General features: G+C 40.9%; 1 protein-coding gene across 6 annotated transcripts in view; it reads left to right on the top strand.

Annotated features, from left to right (window-relative positions):
• LOC100881193 (uncharacterized) overlaps positions 1-15,100 on the top strand; it is a 38,045-nt gene that overhangs the window by 9,216 nt on the left and 13,729 nt on the right. For 3 of the 6 annotated variants that reach the window (XM_012280402.2, XM_076541394.1, XM_076541395.1), the window contains exon 2: positions 6,983-7,035. The exons of 2 other annotated variants lie outside the window; for them this stretch is intronic. In XM_012280402.2, the coding sequence (XP_012135792.1) occupies positions 6,983-7,035 (53 nt within the window). Of the gene's footprint in view, positions 1-997; positions 1,016-6,982; positions 7,036-15,100 lie in introns of those variants that run through there. One more of the 6 variants, XM_012280405.1, reaches the window with a different exon arrangement.

Below are 15,100 nucleotides of genomic sequence, written 5' to 3'. Positions count from 1 at the left end.
CGAAGAACATGGCTAATCGAAACCCTACAGAGAAATCCGTTCGGTCTGCTGTTCGCACATGGATTCTGGTTAATAGATAAATCCCTTAGGAACGTATTAATCACCTTGTACGTCTACACGGTGTCGAGGTCAGGGTCACGTTTAACGCAGCCATAGGGAAAGCGGTGAAAAAGAAACTACCATCACCTTATCCAGGTAAAGAGAAACGACTCTCCTTTGCTGGTCTGGAGAAAAAGCTGATTGGGACATGATCGAGGGGTGAAAAAGTTGAAAGAAAGTCCTGTGAAGAGAAATAAGTGGAAGAAGTCTAACGAGCCGAGGACTTATATCCCATTTTCATTGTCACTGTATTGCTCATTCGCTCTGCGTGAACGTTAGTAAAACTACTACTCGTGAATGGGACTGTTACTATAATACTAACATGTGGATACTAGTACTACAGGATTGTTCTAGGGTATTTTTTATATTGTTCTATCATTCTATTTATTTCATATCGCTTATCATCTACATCATTGCCCACATTTCAGCCATAATTACACCACATTGTTCAACGTTGCTTCAACAAGTTAGCGGTTATTAGTTGGATCGCTGTTAACGTCGAGAAGCACTGAAATTTTACGACGAACAAGAAAGACGCGAGATTATGGGACAAACGCTGCGCGAGTAGAAATCTCTCCTCTCGCAGAAGAGATCGATTATGCGTGATGAATGCTGTCATTAAAAAAATTACTCGTCTGAAGAAACGGCGAAACCAGCTCCCGTACCCATACGAGGAACTTCAAACTCACTTGGCGACCATCGTTGCCAGTCTCGAGAGAGGAAGGGGATTCAGCTTCATAAAAATGCATCGGACCTCCTCGAGAAAGTTTCACGAAAGTCACCGTGGAAAAAGAGCGAGATTTCAGGATGATCGTCAAAAAGTGTGTCACCCAGCTGTCGAATGAAAATAGTCGCCTTATCACCGTGCTATGTCGGCTTCTATCAACCGATACGTGAGAATGCGTCTTGATATATGGTAATTCGATGAGCTGCAGGATTATTTTACCGTTTCTGCTCGCATTTATCTCGCTAATAGAAAGATTATACAGTCGTGTGCAACTTAGACTTTCCTTATCTAGAAGGAAGCATTCTTTTCATGCGAGGATAACAGTTTCTAGATTAGAATCTCTTTAGACCAGGTTTTCCCTTGACTCTGGGGTATGCTCTTTTCTCGTTCTCCTTGAATTCTCTCGTATCTTCCGAGTTATCAACCTCCTGTTGTTAAAATGATATGTAGAAAGTTATAGAATATCATAATGATTATGTATCAGCTCGTTTAAATATCTGCGAAACACTCTCCTCGTTAGTGAAAACATCTTCAGCCGCATAAATGACTTTCCTTTCTCGCTGAAAGAAAGGTACCAAAAGTGTGCGGTACGTTCAGTGTATCGTTAGGCTCGTTGAAGATAAATGGGCCGCGATTAAAGTCACGCGTACTCGTTCATACACCGAAAGATCGATTTATATTCAGGGTGAAGTTAATGATCGAGCCTGGGTCGTGGTTAATGAGAGTCGTGAGGACCCATGTCCGAGGGAGGCCACGAAAATTTTGATTAATCGTACGATCAGGAATGACGGATGCCTCGCGCGAAATTTCCTCGCGACACAGCGTGTAACGCCAATCGATAATTCAACGTGAGTTATATTCGAGGATCGACGAGTGCACGCGATCCGACCGCTTTGGACGCTGAATATTCTAACCGGTCATTCCTCTCTACGCGTCGGAACAGCGGGTTTCTCACGCGATTTTGCGTGCGCCAGGAATCCTGTCCTTAAGATCGTTTTTAAAGGTTGCTTTATTTATTGATTAAACACCCGGTCTCGGGCTGAGCTTAAATGATAGGTAGACGTTTCTTCATAGTGGCCTTCAATGGTCCAGGGACTTCTGAAATCTTATTGTACAGGTCCAGAAACCTGTTCTGTTAAATAGAATAGCGAGTTAGAGGAATAGTGGTATGATGAACTAATAGTACTTGATCTCCAATCACGAAATCAAGATATTAAAAATTATAGCAAGATAGCAGTTGAGAGAAAGTAACTAGAATCTAATAACTAACCATTTAAGGAAAACGTTTAAATTGACCCGCTTCCACCAGAAACGCGACCTCCTCTCGGTTTACTTACCTTTGCTCTCCCTCGTGTTCCAGTCGGGTGAGATCGTACGTGCATGAAATGCGACTAGAAAGGTCCTTGAATGTGAACAACCTAGGGTGCTTAGTGACAACGACCTTGCCACTATGACATATCCTCGTGACATCGTTTTCGCGATGCTTGTTTTCCCGCGGCGTTTCAGTCTGACCTTAAAACCTCGCACGTTTAATTGCGAGTTCTACTAGGCAAGATTCTTCGCTTCAGTAAGAAATATTGATGGGCACAAGGTTCAATTAACAGATCGTGCGGTCTAAATAAAGTCAAAAACGTTTCTCTTTTTCTAAGCGTAACCCCATTTGCCTTTTAACTCCGTGGATTTCATTTTCCAATACGGTCGAGGATTCTCACGCTTGTCTTCCTTTGTCGATCGTAATTAGTAGCCCTGAATCGTACAGAGGCTCTGTAGGAACATTCGCGTAGAACAGTGATTAATTCTCCTAAGGTTTTCCGTTTTCGAATTACTCTGAATCGAAGATGTTATAAAAGGTTGCAAGAGTGGTAAAGGCAAGGTATAGTCGCGGAGAGACTCACAGGTGAGTAGCCTGGAATCTCCGATGGCAACGACCTTGCCCGCGACGTGTCCTCGCGTTATCCTCTCGCGGCATCCTGTTTACATCCCGGTTCACCAGACGGTAAATCGGATTTCTCTTTTTCTCTCTCGGTCGTTCGCAAGGATTATTAACGCATGCGTCCAGTCGGCGCGCGCTCTCTTCAGTCCCCACTTAGCTTCCACTTTACTGTTCGCGTCCCTACTTTTATACGCCCTACACTATTATCTTCGTGGAAAGCATATGATTTGAAGTATTTCTCGATAATTAGACTACTCTCGAATTCCACATTTTATTCAAATTATATCTCACTCCGCTGATCCAACAATTGTATTGTTAGAAGTCGACGCACGTAGAGTTTCAAGTATCAAGGAAGCGGCGATCTCTTGGCAAAAATCGGTTATATAAGGGTCCCGTTCTCCGGACCTGAAGAGAAATTGAATCATAAGGTCGTTCCCGTGAGCTAACGTTGCGGGACACGTAACGCGTCGCGTGTAAAATAACGTAAGACGTGTAACGATCGCCCGTGGCTCGTACCAGCGGTAACACACATCGGCACGGGATGAAACACGATCGTGTCAGGTGAACCGTGTGTGTTCTGCGCAACACAGTCCATGGCGTGACCTTATACACTCGCCGCGGAGAACTCTTCCGCGAAGAAAGCTCGAGATATCCCTGCACACGTGGGGACTTACCGGCTGGTTACACATCGTGCTTAGAAATCGTTGCTATTAAAATGCGAATATGGGTGTGTCGCGATGAGACACCTTGACATCGTCATAGTTATTTCTCGATGGGATGTCCGCATGCTAAAAAATCGCACGTGTATTCTTCTGGTGACGAGACATTCTCTTCCTTTCACGTAATCCACCTGATCCGAATGCGTTCCCAATGAATTCATTGCTTGAGTCACTTTCGGTGTGTCCACATAGGATATTCGTCCAAGTTAGACCTAAAGATATCGTCACGGAATATTACCATACGTGGTTGCATCTAAGCGTACAAGTTCAGTGGTATGACTCAGTTTTGTAGAAATTGCATAAGTTAAGGGAAGAGAAAGAACACGATAGTATTACGTGATAGGTTTAGTCGTGGCGTGCGTATGTGTGTACGTATCTGCATCGAGGAGGGCATTGAAAGGAGCCTCGAGATGGAAGATTGCATTCCTGGCAAGGGCGTTTGCAGGTTATACTCTTCGGAACGGTCGAAAGAAAACGAAGAAGAAGATATCTCGAGGCTTCTCGGACTGAAATTCTTTTGTATCGGGAGAGATCGAGGTTAAAAGGAAATAGGCGATAAATTGCAAATATAACTTTCTTATTTCTTCTCTGGTGAATTCATAAATTTATATTTGCACACTATTCACTTTTTATTTCGAGGCACCTTGGCAAATTTATGCTTCTGGTTTTATCGGTTCTTCACGAAGACAGCGAACGTCGTTGTGTTTAACTACTTCTAGAATATTTATGAGTAGCTTCTGAATTTTCATTTTTTCCGAACTACGCGACGCAGAAACTGATTTGTAGAATGTTAATTACTGATTAGTCAGAAGTTACTGCGTCGCGAGGTATTGTCGGTTCATAAATAAAATTGCGATACAACAGAAGTATCGAATTCGAATAGTTTTTTCCTCGGGTAACACAGTTCTTCGAATCGTACATTTTCCCTGTTTCGAAATCAAAAAATTTCTACCGTGAGTCAGGTAGGGAATTCACGAGGATACTTTCTATGACTCTGTTAGGCATTTTTATCGAGTTACGTAGTCTTTGATCCACTTGTTTATCGCGATATAATTGATACATTCCCGTGCAAAAAGCGAGACTTTTCGACGAAACAGAAGAAACTAATCTTCCAAGTGTTGTGCAACAACGAACTAGTTTCATTCGCATACACCTAAGCAAACACGCGTTGGAAAATGGTTTGTCAAGCGGGAATTAGAATACATTATCCTCGCCTTGTGACCCTGATAGCGTGCAAATAATATGATAGATCAATTTGCGTCATTTCAACGACAATTACTGGTCGTTTAAGGATGCAACGTGCAGGGAACAGGTGACGACACTCGACCTTCTCCTAGACACGCCACGGGGATACAGTCTTCACCTTCCTTTTTTTGTCATCTGTTTTATGTAACATCGTCAGCTTTTTTTATAAATATTGATGCACAAGTGTATCATTTAAGATTATTTGTAGGTCTGTAGGATTATGAGGGTAGAGATAAGTTTGTAGGTCCAAAGATCTGTAGATTTATAATGTATAGAATTAAGATTATAAGTATGTACTAAGTTTTATCATTGTAAAGGTCTAAGGTCCAAGGATTAAACACCAGCAGACTATATATGGACCTTAGATCTACATTTAATCTGCGCAATGAGATGTTAGTCCATAGATAATATTATGTATCAACAAACGTTGAATCGTTCCTTTTACCATTCGACAGAAACAACTTGTAGTTGACCTTCTGAGACCGAATCTGGGTACAAAAGGAACGGAAGGGAATAAAGAAGGCGGTGGCATTGCAAGGCTGCAGTTCTGATCGTCGGGTTTTGCAATCCTCGTGATGCAATCGAACCCAAGTGTCTCCTCACGACACTGAAACCCACCTGTATGTTCTTTAGTGGGAGTAGTCAGCCTTGCTTCCACTTTATTTTGTATTTTCAAGTGGGACTCGATCGCGTTGGCAGTTATCGTGATTGCAGTTTTCCATCGTGAACCTTACACGGTGCGCGATAAAGTTAAAAAATGAAAATATTCTAAGAAACACTTGTAAGTCTCCGGCGATTACTTATGCGTTAATGGGTTTAAAAGCACGTAGCTGAAACGTAAAAGTATATAGTGTCACGGTGCGTTATGGGGCACCGTAGAGCGACTGCTAGTAACAATGGTGCGTTCGACTTTCTCTTTTCTGTCTCGATGATAGTCGACCGGATATCGGGTCTAGATTGATGCACGAAACGCTGTACCGGGAACAATTTACAGCGGCATATTTTACGAACTTGAAATTCCAGGTTCGCTAGCTTTTAAGTTACTGAAACTTCAACCGATCCGATAATTGCAGAATCATGTTTCGGTGCCGATACCGGATTTATCTTAGCGACGACATACTCGGTATCCGTTACCGGCAGGAAATATCAGGCTTCTTGGAAGTTGTATATTTTGCCAGCTGCGAAATCGATTCTTTACAACGGTATTACCTTTGATGTAATCCATTAGTCATTTGCATGAATTTTCCACTCGTTTCTCTTTGTAATTGTCTGTCACTCATGGGTAATGTTATCTTTGACTAGCTATGATGTAAGTACCTTGCTGAATTAGGTTCAGATGTTAGATTATTTGTAGGATCTTCTTGAGATCGCTCGAAGAACTCGTGGATCTTGAAATGTTACATCTTTAGGATTTCCCTAGAGTCTCTCGAGAGTCTAGAATCTAGGGTGTCGGTGAACAGAGTCAACTTCTCACCCGATGCGTCACAAGTGACCCCCAAGTGAAAGATTCCTCGCGACAAGTCTATCATGTCTTCCGCATTCGTAATTTCTCGGTAAATCCACACGGTAACGAAGAAAGTTGTTTCAGACCGTTCTCCTTCTCTCTTTCTAGCAACCACAACCCGTATCACTGGCTCGCATGAATTCTAATCGGTTTTTACGTAATATCAGCGAGGACTGCGTGCAAGGAATGCATGGTTGCGCTTCTTTTACCGCAGCCTGAAAGGCTTCACCGGTTTTCCAACCTATGCAACTGGTGTACACTCGTTCATAAATCAGTCTATGTTGTTTTAATGTTCTTATCGTTAGCCTGATTTGTTTCTCTCGGCAATCCTGAACACGTTAGGCCTGTGGAATTCGTCAGACAAATGTATTTGATCGTTCTACCGTTGCAATCACGGCTTTGATTTGTGTAATCTTTTTAATTTATTCGTTATTGCTAACCGAAACACATACGGTCTTAATTGCTGCACAATTACAGTAATTCTTAATGCAATTTTCACTTGCTTCGTACTAATAAACTTGTTACATCAAATTTTGGTATATTTTATCACGGTATTTATTACCTTTTAGGGCCAATGTCGATAATCTTAAGAATGTAATAATAAATCCATAAATCTTGGTTTAATAATACCTTAACGCTCTTAAGAAGTCGAAGGTCATATTTGCGGAGGAATAAGATAAAAATTGTATTTATGATTCATATATTTGCTGTTCCCTTTTTATCACACAACTAATTGTTTCATTTTTCTGTTACAGGTAAGACATTCTACTTCCAAAGCTGTATGGAATTTTCTGGAACAACAGGCCTCGTAAGATACAAATATGTGTCCAGTTTTGAAGATACTAACACTTTACGTACCGATAATTTATCCATGTCTATATAAGGATTTGGAAACAGAAAGTCGTGTAACAGATAATGCACTGATTATCTGTTGCAATTGTCACACGCAATTTTTAATCGGTTTATCTGTTATAAATAGCTGTGACAATATCTAGGTATTAGAGGACTGATAAGTAATATATAACGCAAACTTAATACCAAACGTTGTTAGGATTATAAGTTGAAAAAGAATTGGAAATTATTCAAATTGCTGATCGAATAATGTGAAGAAAATTTTAATGAATTGTACAAGGAATAAACCACTGTCGATGAAACAAAACGTTAAAGTCGTCGAAAGAATCTTTAGAATTAGAAATGAAAGTTGCGAAGTTCCAAAAGTCTATTGCGTGAAAGCAACGTTCGGTGTTGAAAGGCCTCAGATTCGTCTAATCCTGGCACAGTCATAAATGCCAAATTTATCATAGTTTCTTAGACAGTTGTGAATGTAGCGAATGGTCAGAACATCGAAGAAGCTAATCCGTGAAACGGTAATGGACGATTTCCAGTTTGTTAAGCTGTTTATGATCATGAGTGCCTTCGCTTCAATTGCTAATGAATGTTGCAAAAGAAGAAGAGAGCGAAGGAGGACTTTTTGTGGCACTGCCAGGCACAGTGTATCGTGGAAATAAAAAGAAACGCTGCAGCGGAATGTTTTGCATAATTCCAATGATGAAACAAGATCAGGAAGAGCAGAAACTATGAAGCAGGAAAAAGACTCATTGCGATGGAATGTTGCATAAGCATCCCTTTTTTCTCTTCTTTTTGAAGTCTCTTTTCTCACAAACTAGCTTAAATGTTGATTAGTTAGGTTATCAGCTCGCTGTGTATTAACGTAAATGCTAACATAGGAACTACGTTGCTTTTCTGTACATTAAACTTTGTTGGTCATCGATTAAATTAACGAGATTGGACTTAATTGAGGGTAGTCTACTAATTAGATCAGATTCGATGTAGGTAGAGTATAAATTAGATTGAACTCAATATAGGCTGCGTTTCGATTACAACCGAACACGCTTGTACAAATAAGATAGGAATTACACTCGGCTAGATGTGAATTAATTTACTGTAAATTATACTAACTCCGACTCATGTTTTATTTATAATCGATACTCGTATGGTCTTAGAATTGGCACTGTAAATAGGTCGATGAACAAAAGTAGACTGCGTCGACTCTCTGCTCTTAGAAATCTTAGGGTCTAGTTTTATATCAGGTTGAGCTCCACTGAGAGCCTAATAAACCTATATTTTTTATGCATGTAGAAAATGATTTCGTAAGGCGGATTCAAATGTATTGTAGATTTCTATTTCCCAGGCATGGTCGGTGAATGCGTTTTATATTTTCACTGCGGTGCAGATTAGAAAATTGTTTTTCCAATTTAAGAGAAAGTCCCGGTCATTTCCTGGATCTTGTTGCTTGATCAAGACGAATGGAATCAAGTTCAAAAAACGCCTCAGAATCGTCGATTGATATCAACTTTCTATTTAATAATGCGGTACCAGTGGTTTCATTGAAACGCTTTGTAAAAATGTCCCTCGTCAGATTATCTTCCAGAAATGGCTTCCGAGTCTCCTGTGCAATTTCGAGTGCATCGACGCCTGATAGCAGAATTTCATTAACATTCCCGTTTCCTTAGTGTTCGAGTGCATACAGGTAAAAGCTCCTGAAATTCCAGTGTATCCGTTTCTCCTTCAACCTACTAAATCTTGCTCTTCTAGTTAACATCGGCCTATCTGGATGCGTGTCGTTAGTTATCGAAGGACCTGTTCGAAACGATGGAAAGAGGCAGTTACATTGGAAGGGAGAGAAGATAGAATCCCAGCATATTTATGACGTTCTCCTGATTAGCGCATCTTTTCCTTTCCCGCTGTTTTATGACCTTCATATTTTCTCTGTTCTTAAATTATCCGTTTTCTATTCAGACCCGAAGTTTACTGTTCATTTATTTATCTTCTTACGGTTTCTTGTATTAACCACGTTATTTTATTTACTGTGTCATAAGCTCAGTATTTTCTTGGATATCATGGGCTCACCATTCTGTCTAATGTTCTTCAGTCCTCTCAGTCGATTATGAATTCCTCAGATTGTTCTTTCCTCCTTTTTTCTTCGTCCTGATTGCTCATCTTGTCTTCCAGCTCGTTTACACCATCTGTTTCCTCGGCTCTCTTTCTAGACGAGTTGTCTTGTTGTTTCGCGGGAGTCGGAATACTTTTTGCTCGATTACCTCTTCCTCGACTATGAGTCAAAGAGGCACGTATCCACGAGGATGTGTGCGTGCAACGAACGCGCGTAAAGGAGAAGAACAGCCTCCGGAGAAGCTCTCCCCGAGGAGGTCGCGAGCAAGGCCACTTGGGGCGTTGCCCTCCTGAGCTGGATCTCAGCCTGTACGGTGGTTGTCCATGCGACGAGGACTCGTTTAGGATCAATCTACTGGGTGTCTATCGCGATATTATTTACATACACTCTGTACAATACGGCATAAATAGATTAGTACTACTTTCCATATTCAGACACGGTTAATCGTTAGGCTTTTTGCTGAAATTCTCATTGGGGGCAAGGCGTTACAAGTTGCCATTGTTAGAGTTCAAAGTAGTTGACATTCAATTCATGCGAACGTGAAATAAAGTAGCATTGAATGTACCATCGGCCATTGTGATCCGAAGGTCATGAATAACATGTTAAGAATAATGATTTGTCCGTGAAATTAATGCGTATGCTAATAATCTATGTAGGTGCTATTGTTCAGGGTGCTTGACGAGCAAATTCATGATACCGCAATTGTTCTAATACATAACTGTTGCATTATTTTACAACCTCATTACGTTACATCATTCTGTAATAACACACTCGTTACCCTGAACTTGATAATTAATGCTAACCTTGAATTTTTGTACAGGTAACGCTGACATCTCATTGCATCGTCATTTATATCATCGCACTTCACGCGTTAGATCACTACAAACTTTTCGTAAGGAACTTTACGTAACTTGCGAACGTCACGTGTTCAAAATGACCCGAGGTGAATTTTAGTATCCTTTTAACGGTTGCGTCGGTGCACGAAACGTGACGAGATATCGAATTGACCATAAGAACTTCGAATTCCACGTTTAACTCGACGAATTCACGTAACGTACCATCGGTTTCCTTGGTGGATTATGTAAGACCACATGGTCTTCGCTGTTACAAAACATGGCGCCAAAGGAAGGTGTTCGATTTAAGAATTATATATTCTTCTAGAAGAAATTTTAATTTATGTTCTGGTATTTATTTTATTCTCTGTTCACAGTTTGTCTTAGAAACACTATGGACAATTTAGACAAGTTACCACTGCATACAAAGTTACTTCGTTGATTATAATTGAAGAGCACACGTTGACACTTACGTAATATGAAGGACAATCATTTTATTACCCGCCAACTCCTTTTGTGACAAACAAAATGACTTGCGCGTGTTAAGCATAGTCATGTGCTAATGCCAGAGTAATGTACATGGAAAAGACTGTAATCGAGACGGTTGTTATTTATCGCATTAGCAAAAATAGCTACTATTCTAAGTCGATTAAAGTACGATAGTTCTTCAGGTAAAAACTTTTCATTCTTACGAATCGATACTTCAAAACTTCTAAAACTTTCACAACTTCTAGGATTATCGCTTTCGAAAGGACTTCAAAGCTTTGGAAATAATCGCACCTTTAGAACTGTCAGGATTTTCAAGACATCTTTTGAAACAGAAATGAATCACTCGCGAAGATAATTGCGTTAACAGCGAGCATCAAATTAGGGACTCGCCGTATCCTCAATCTGTGAAATTGAGTTCATCACGAAGATCCACTAATCTCATTATTTCGTCAGAGTTCCTAAAACGGAGGGCTTCGTTGGTCATAAAATTATGACCCATTTTCCTACATACTTGCCACCGTTCACTTTCCATCGATGAATCAATCGAATGTTGGGTGTAACAGAAACTCTCGGCATCGTAACGATCTCCAGAGTTTCACGACTATCGATTGCCTTCTCTGGACGAGGCAGAAATCGTCGAGCGAAATCTCCGAGCCAGCCTCCAGTGTTTCACTTGGACACGCGCCACTTTTTTCTTACCCGACGATATTTCCATTCCACTTAATTACGTTCTGCATCGATGGGATCCGCGTAAATCGATATCCATTGGTAATCGATTCGCGGTTGCTCAGCCTTTACGGGTACGTCTGTCCACGCTATCTTCCTGGCGAGAAGACTGCCATCCGTTTACTGCATTCAATGCTTATTTTATAGAAGATAAACTTCGTTGTGGCTTCACTGCATTAAAGGACACTGGTGGTTAATCCGATTTCATGGTGAAATTGCTGGCTCGTGCAATCAGGGTGAATCTTTGTTTTAACCGATAGAGTCCTTATCTCATCGGTTTAATCTGAAACATACTTCTCTGCGTTATCGGTACGGTCGCTTTCCGACCGGTGTCCTACTTGCAAGGCCTTCTACTTCGCTAGAAACATTCATCTTACAAAATACCTATAATTACTTTGACACTTTATCAAGTGTATCGATATAATAGTTTTTAATCAACAGAAATTATAGAGTTTCACGTTGAATATTCCGTCAGGATCATGGCTAATGAAGCGATAGATAGATAATTGAGTTTTCCGAGCGCAAAGCACGAGAACAGATCAGAGAAAGTTCGATGAACAGCGAGGCTTCACCTTGAGGTCGCTGGCGTGGTTGTTTTACGGGCTGCTGAAAGTCGTCGAATCGTCTCGGCTCTTTGGCGAGGTCAGGTTCGTGTCCTCGTCCGTCTGTCTCGCTGTCTGTCTGTCCGTCTTCGTGAAGTACTCGTTCTACATTCGACGAGGACATCGCCATTTCCATAGAACGGGCACAGAAAAAGAGCAGCAAAGGGGATGCGAGGAGAATACGAAATTTCTCTCGGTCATCGACTGCGGAATGAAAGGAAGATATTTGGAAAAACAAAATACGAGCAAGACCAAATCGAGGAATTTTAAGAACGGTGTAATCTTGTCGCTGAGATTTATTGGTCATCAAACGTGCGTGTTTCACGAACGAGTAATTGAGCAGTTAAAATTCGACAGCTGCGATACCATTTCCGTGATACTTAACGTCGACAAATTTTAAATTATCGCTGTCATATCGAATTTTTACTCAGGAGAGACGAATAAAACTAACGAGATATCGCGTGGAATAGGTGGATATAAAATCTAGTTCCGTTACGAGTCTCTTCTAAGGAAATAAATCGAAAAATGGAAGAAATGGAGAGATTGAGTGAGTCGTTTAACGTAAATGATTACTCTGGCCTCGTGGAGTATGATGTTCAAACCTGTTGCTTTATATTTTGGTATTAATCTATCATGGAAGAACAGTCCGGTAGAACACGAATGCAATCTTATAATGTAATTACATTACTGTTTTTCCATACCTTCCGATGCTCTATACGATACGTATGCAAGTCCGACCGGATATTTTGCCGACAGTTCTATAAAGCACACGGTCGCTCGAAGGTAAAGTACGCGAACGAGAATAGTTATTTTTTCGCTCGGGCTACACACGCACACTGCGTACACAACAAATGGATCCATTGTTTCGCTCTGTGCGATGGAACTCGTGAGAATCTCCGGACGATAAAACGATTCTCTGCGACCAGGAAAAAAAAGAATCGCTCTAATTTCTTTCGAGGAAGTGAAGGATGTGACCGCATTTTTAAATGAAAAGGGGTTCGTTGATGGACCTTGTACAATAGGACAAGGAGAAATTTTCTATTCGTAATGGATGATAATACTCGAAAACACTTAGCTAAATGAATGTTAACATTTCAGAGCTAATTCATGAAGTACTGAGTCGCTGCTGTTGATGCAGGTTCGAGGAGACTCTTGACATCAGCCTATTAATTAAGTTGTGGGAAATGTTGAGGATGTAACTGGTGCATATCTTGGAAGATTACATAAAGAAGAACAGAAGAGGAAGGGACGCGTCGTGCCATAGCTGCGGGCCCCGGCCTTCCTAAATTCCAACCAGCGCATCCCGTTACTTCTCCTCCACCTGTCCGATCGTCTTGGCCGAGAAACTATTGACTGCTTTCCAGTCTGTTTACCGCACCATTCGTTGCCGAGCATTATGAATGGGACGATCCGGGGAATTGTTGACGATAACGCGATTTCGACGCGTAATGACATCGTGACACCATAAACCTCGTGAAACAATCGGTGTCCTTAAGTTCGTATTCGTTTACCGAGGTTTAATACCACTCTCCCTGTGTTAAAACACAGAGAAAACTATGTGCAATGTGGCACGCGATGGTGATGGATTGTTGAGGACCTTAGAGTATCGTCCCAAAGGACGTCATATAATCGACAGCGTTGCGTGAATCTCACAGTATAGGAGTGTAGCTAATGTGGATGTATTGCAAGAATGTGGGAAGATGACAGGTGAGATAAGATAAGCCTAGATACGAGATGGAATGATTACGGAAAGATGAGAAATGTAACCTCATTAGAGAAACATGAACTACACAACTATGTGCAGAGCCTATTATTTTATCGATGTTATCGTGTTAACCATAGTCTCTGCACTATGATCTGGCACATTCGTACGTGAAATTAAAAAGAATAACAAACATGAAGGTAACTGACTAAGAACATTCTAACGCAAACTAAAATCTTCATAAAATTTCGCATAAAGATAATTTTCTCGTTCCACAGAAACTATTGGAGCAGTCGAATCAGTAAAAGTTGAGAAGAAAGCGAGGCTCTTTAATGCCGAAATGATTGCACTCCCTTTTACGACCATCTTAAGTCCATTTCCACCTTCATTTACGGAACATACTGGCTGGCAAATGCCGCAACAGTAATATTACCCAGTCCCAGCCAGAATTATGTCATTTTAACTGAAATGATCACGAAGATACGCGCATGCTGTGGTATAACGTTGCACTTTACGTAACGACGAAACCATGCCTCTCCTTTCCCGTGCATTGTACCACCGCTTGGGTGAAAATGAATGGCAATGCGTGCATCGTGTTATACCTGCCGAAGGCTGAGGACTCTCTGAACCCTTATTAAGGATTTTAATTCGTACCACACGTGGTCCATTACATCTCTACTGCAGACTTGCATTATATTACAATGAGACTTAAATCACTATGATTTAATAGATGAGAACTATAGATCATGAAGCAGTGTATGACAAAAATATCTTGACAGAAGAACTACTATGACAGAAATATAACAGCCTACTACATTACAATCTGGAGTACGATGGAGGACCTCCGTTAAAAATGAATAAAAACCATTGGCAATTGAAGAGATTACACCGTAATTTATCAGAATCTCTGATACGAAGAGTAGTCGATAACAGAGTTCCACAAATCAATCATATCTCGTAAAGGAAGAATATTGGCCACGTGTAGGTACACGTGAGCCGAGACGACGCGTCCCTAGAGCAATTCGTGATACAGAGTTGCCCAATCGTTTCCCTATGAGAGGAACGGCACGTTTTCCACCAGGTGGTTTAGGTGCGCAAGAATGAAGCACGGTAATGAGTTGGCAATGCGTGCCCCATAGAGACACCGGACCTCAGATTAATTCCGTTTTCTTGCGAAATAGAACGCGAAGAACGAAAGTGTCCGGCGCTCTCCCGAGAAACACTTGCGAAATCGCTATTCTGCTTTTTCTATATCTTTTCGCTAATTCCCCGATGATTCGAGGGAAATTTCTTTTCGTAACGCTTCGCGATTAAATGCGCGATAAAAAGTTTACGAGAAGATGAATTGAAACTTGTTTTTTCTAGCAGACAGATAGAAAGTAAATATAAAGTTTAACAATTCAGTGAACGTTGATAGAGAATTAAAGTGCCTCGTGCGAAAAATTAATACTGTCGTAAAAAGCAGCTTTACCTCTTAGTCGCGTGTTTTATTGCTAAGGCTCATTATAATTCAAGCGTTTTATAACTGTTTCCAACTTAGAGTTCATCTTTCTCGTTGAGATGTTCAT

Source organism: Megachile rotundata, chromosome 16 (assembly GCF_050947335.1).
Source record: "Megachile rotundata isolate GNS110a chromosome 16, iyMegRotu1, whole genome shotgun sequence".
NCBI lineage: Eukaryota > Metazoa > Arthropoda > Insecta > Hymenoptera > Megachilidae > Megachile > Megachile rotundata.
Note: the sequence above shows the minus strand (reverse complement) of the source record. Positions and strands in the feature narration are given on the sequence as shown.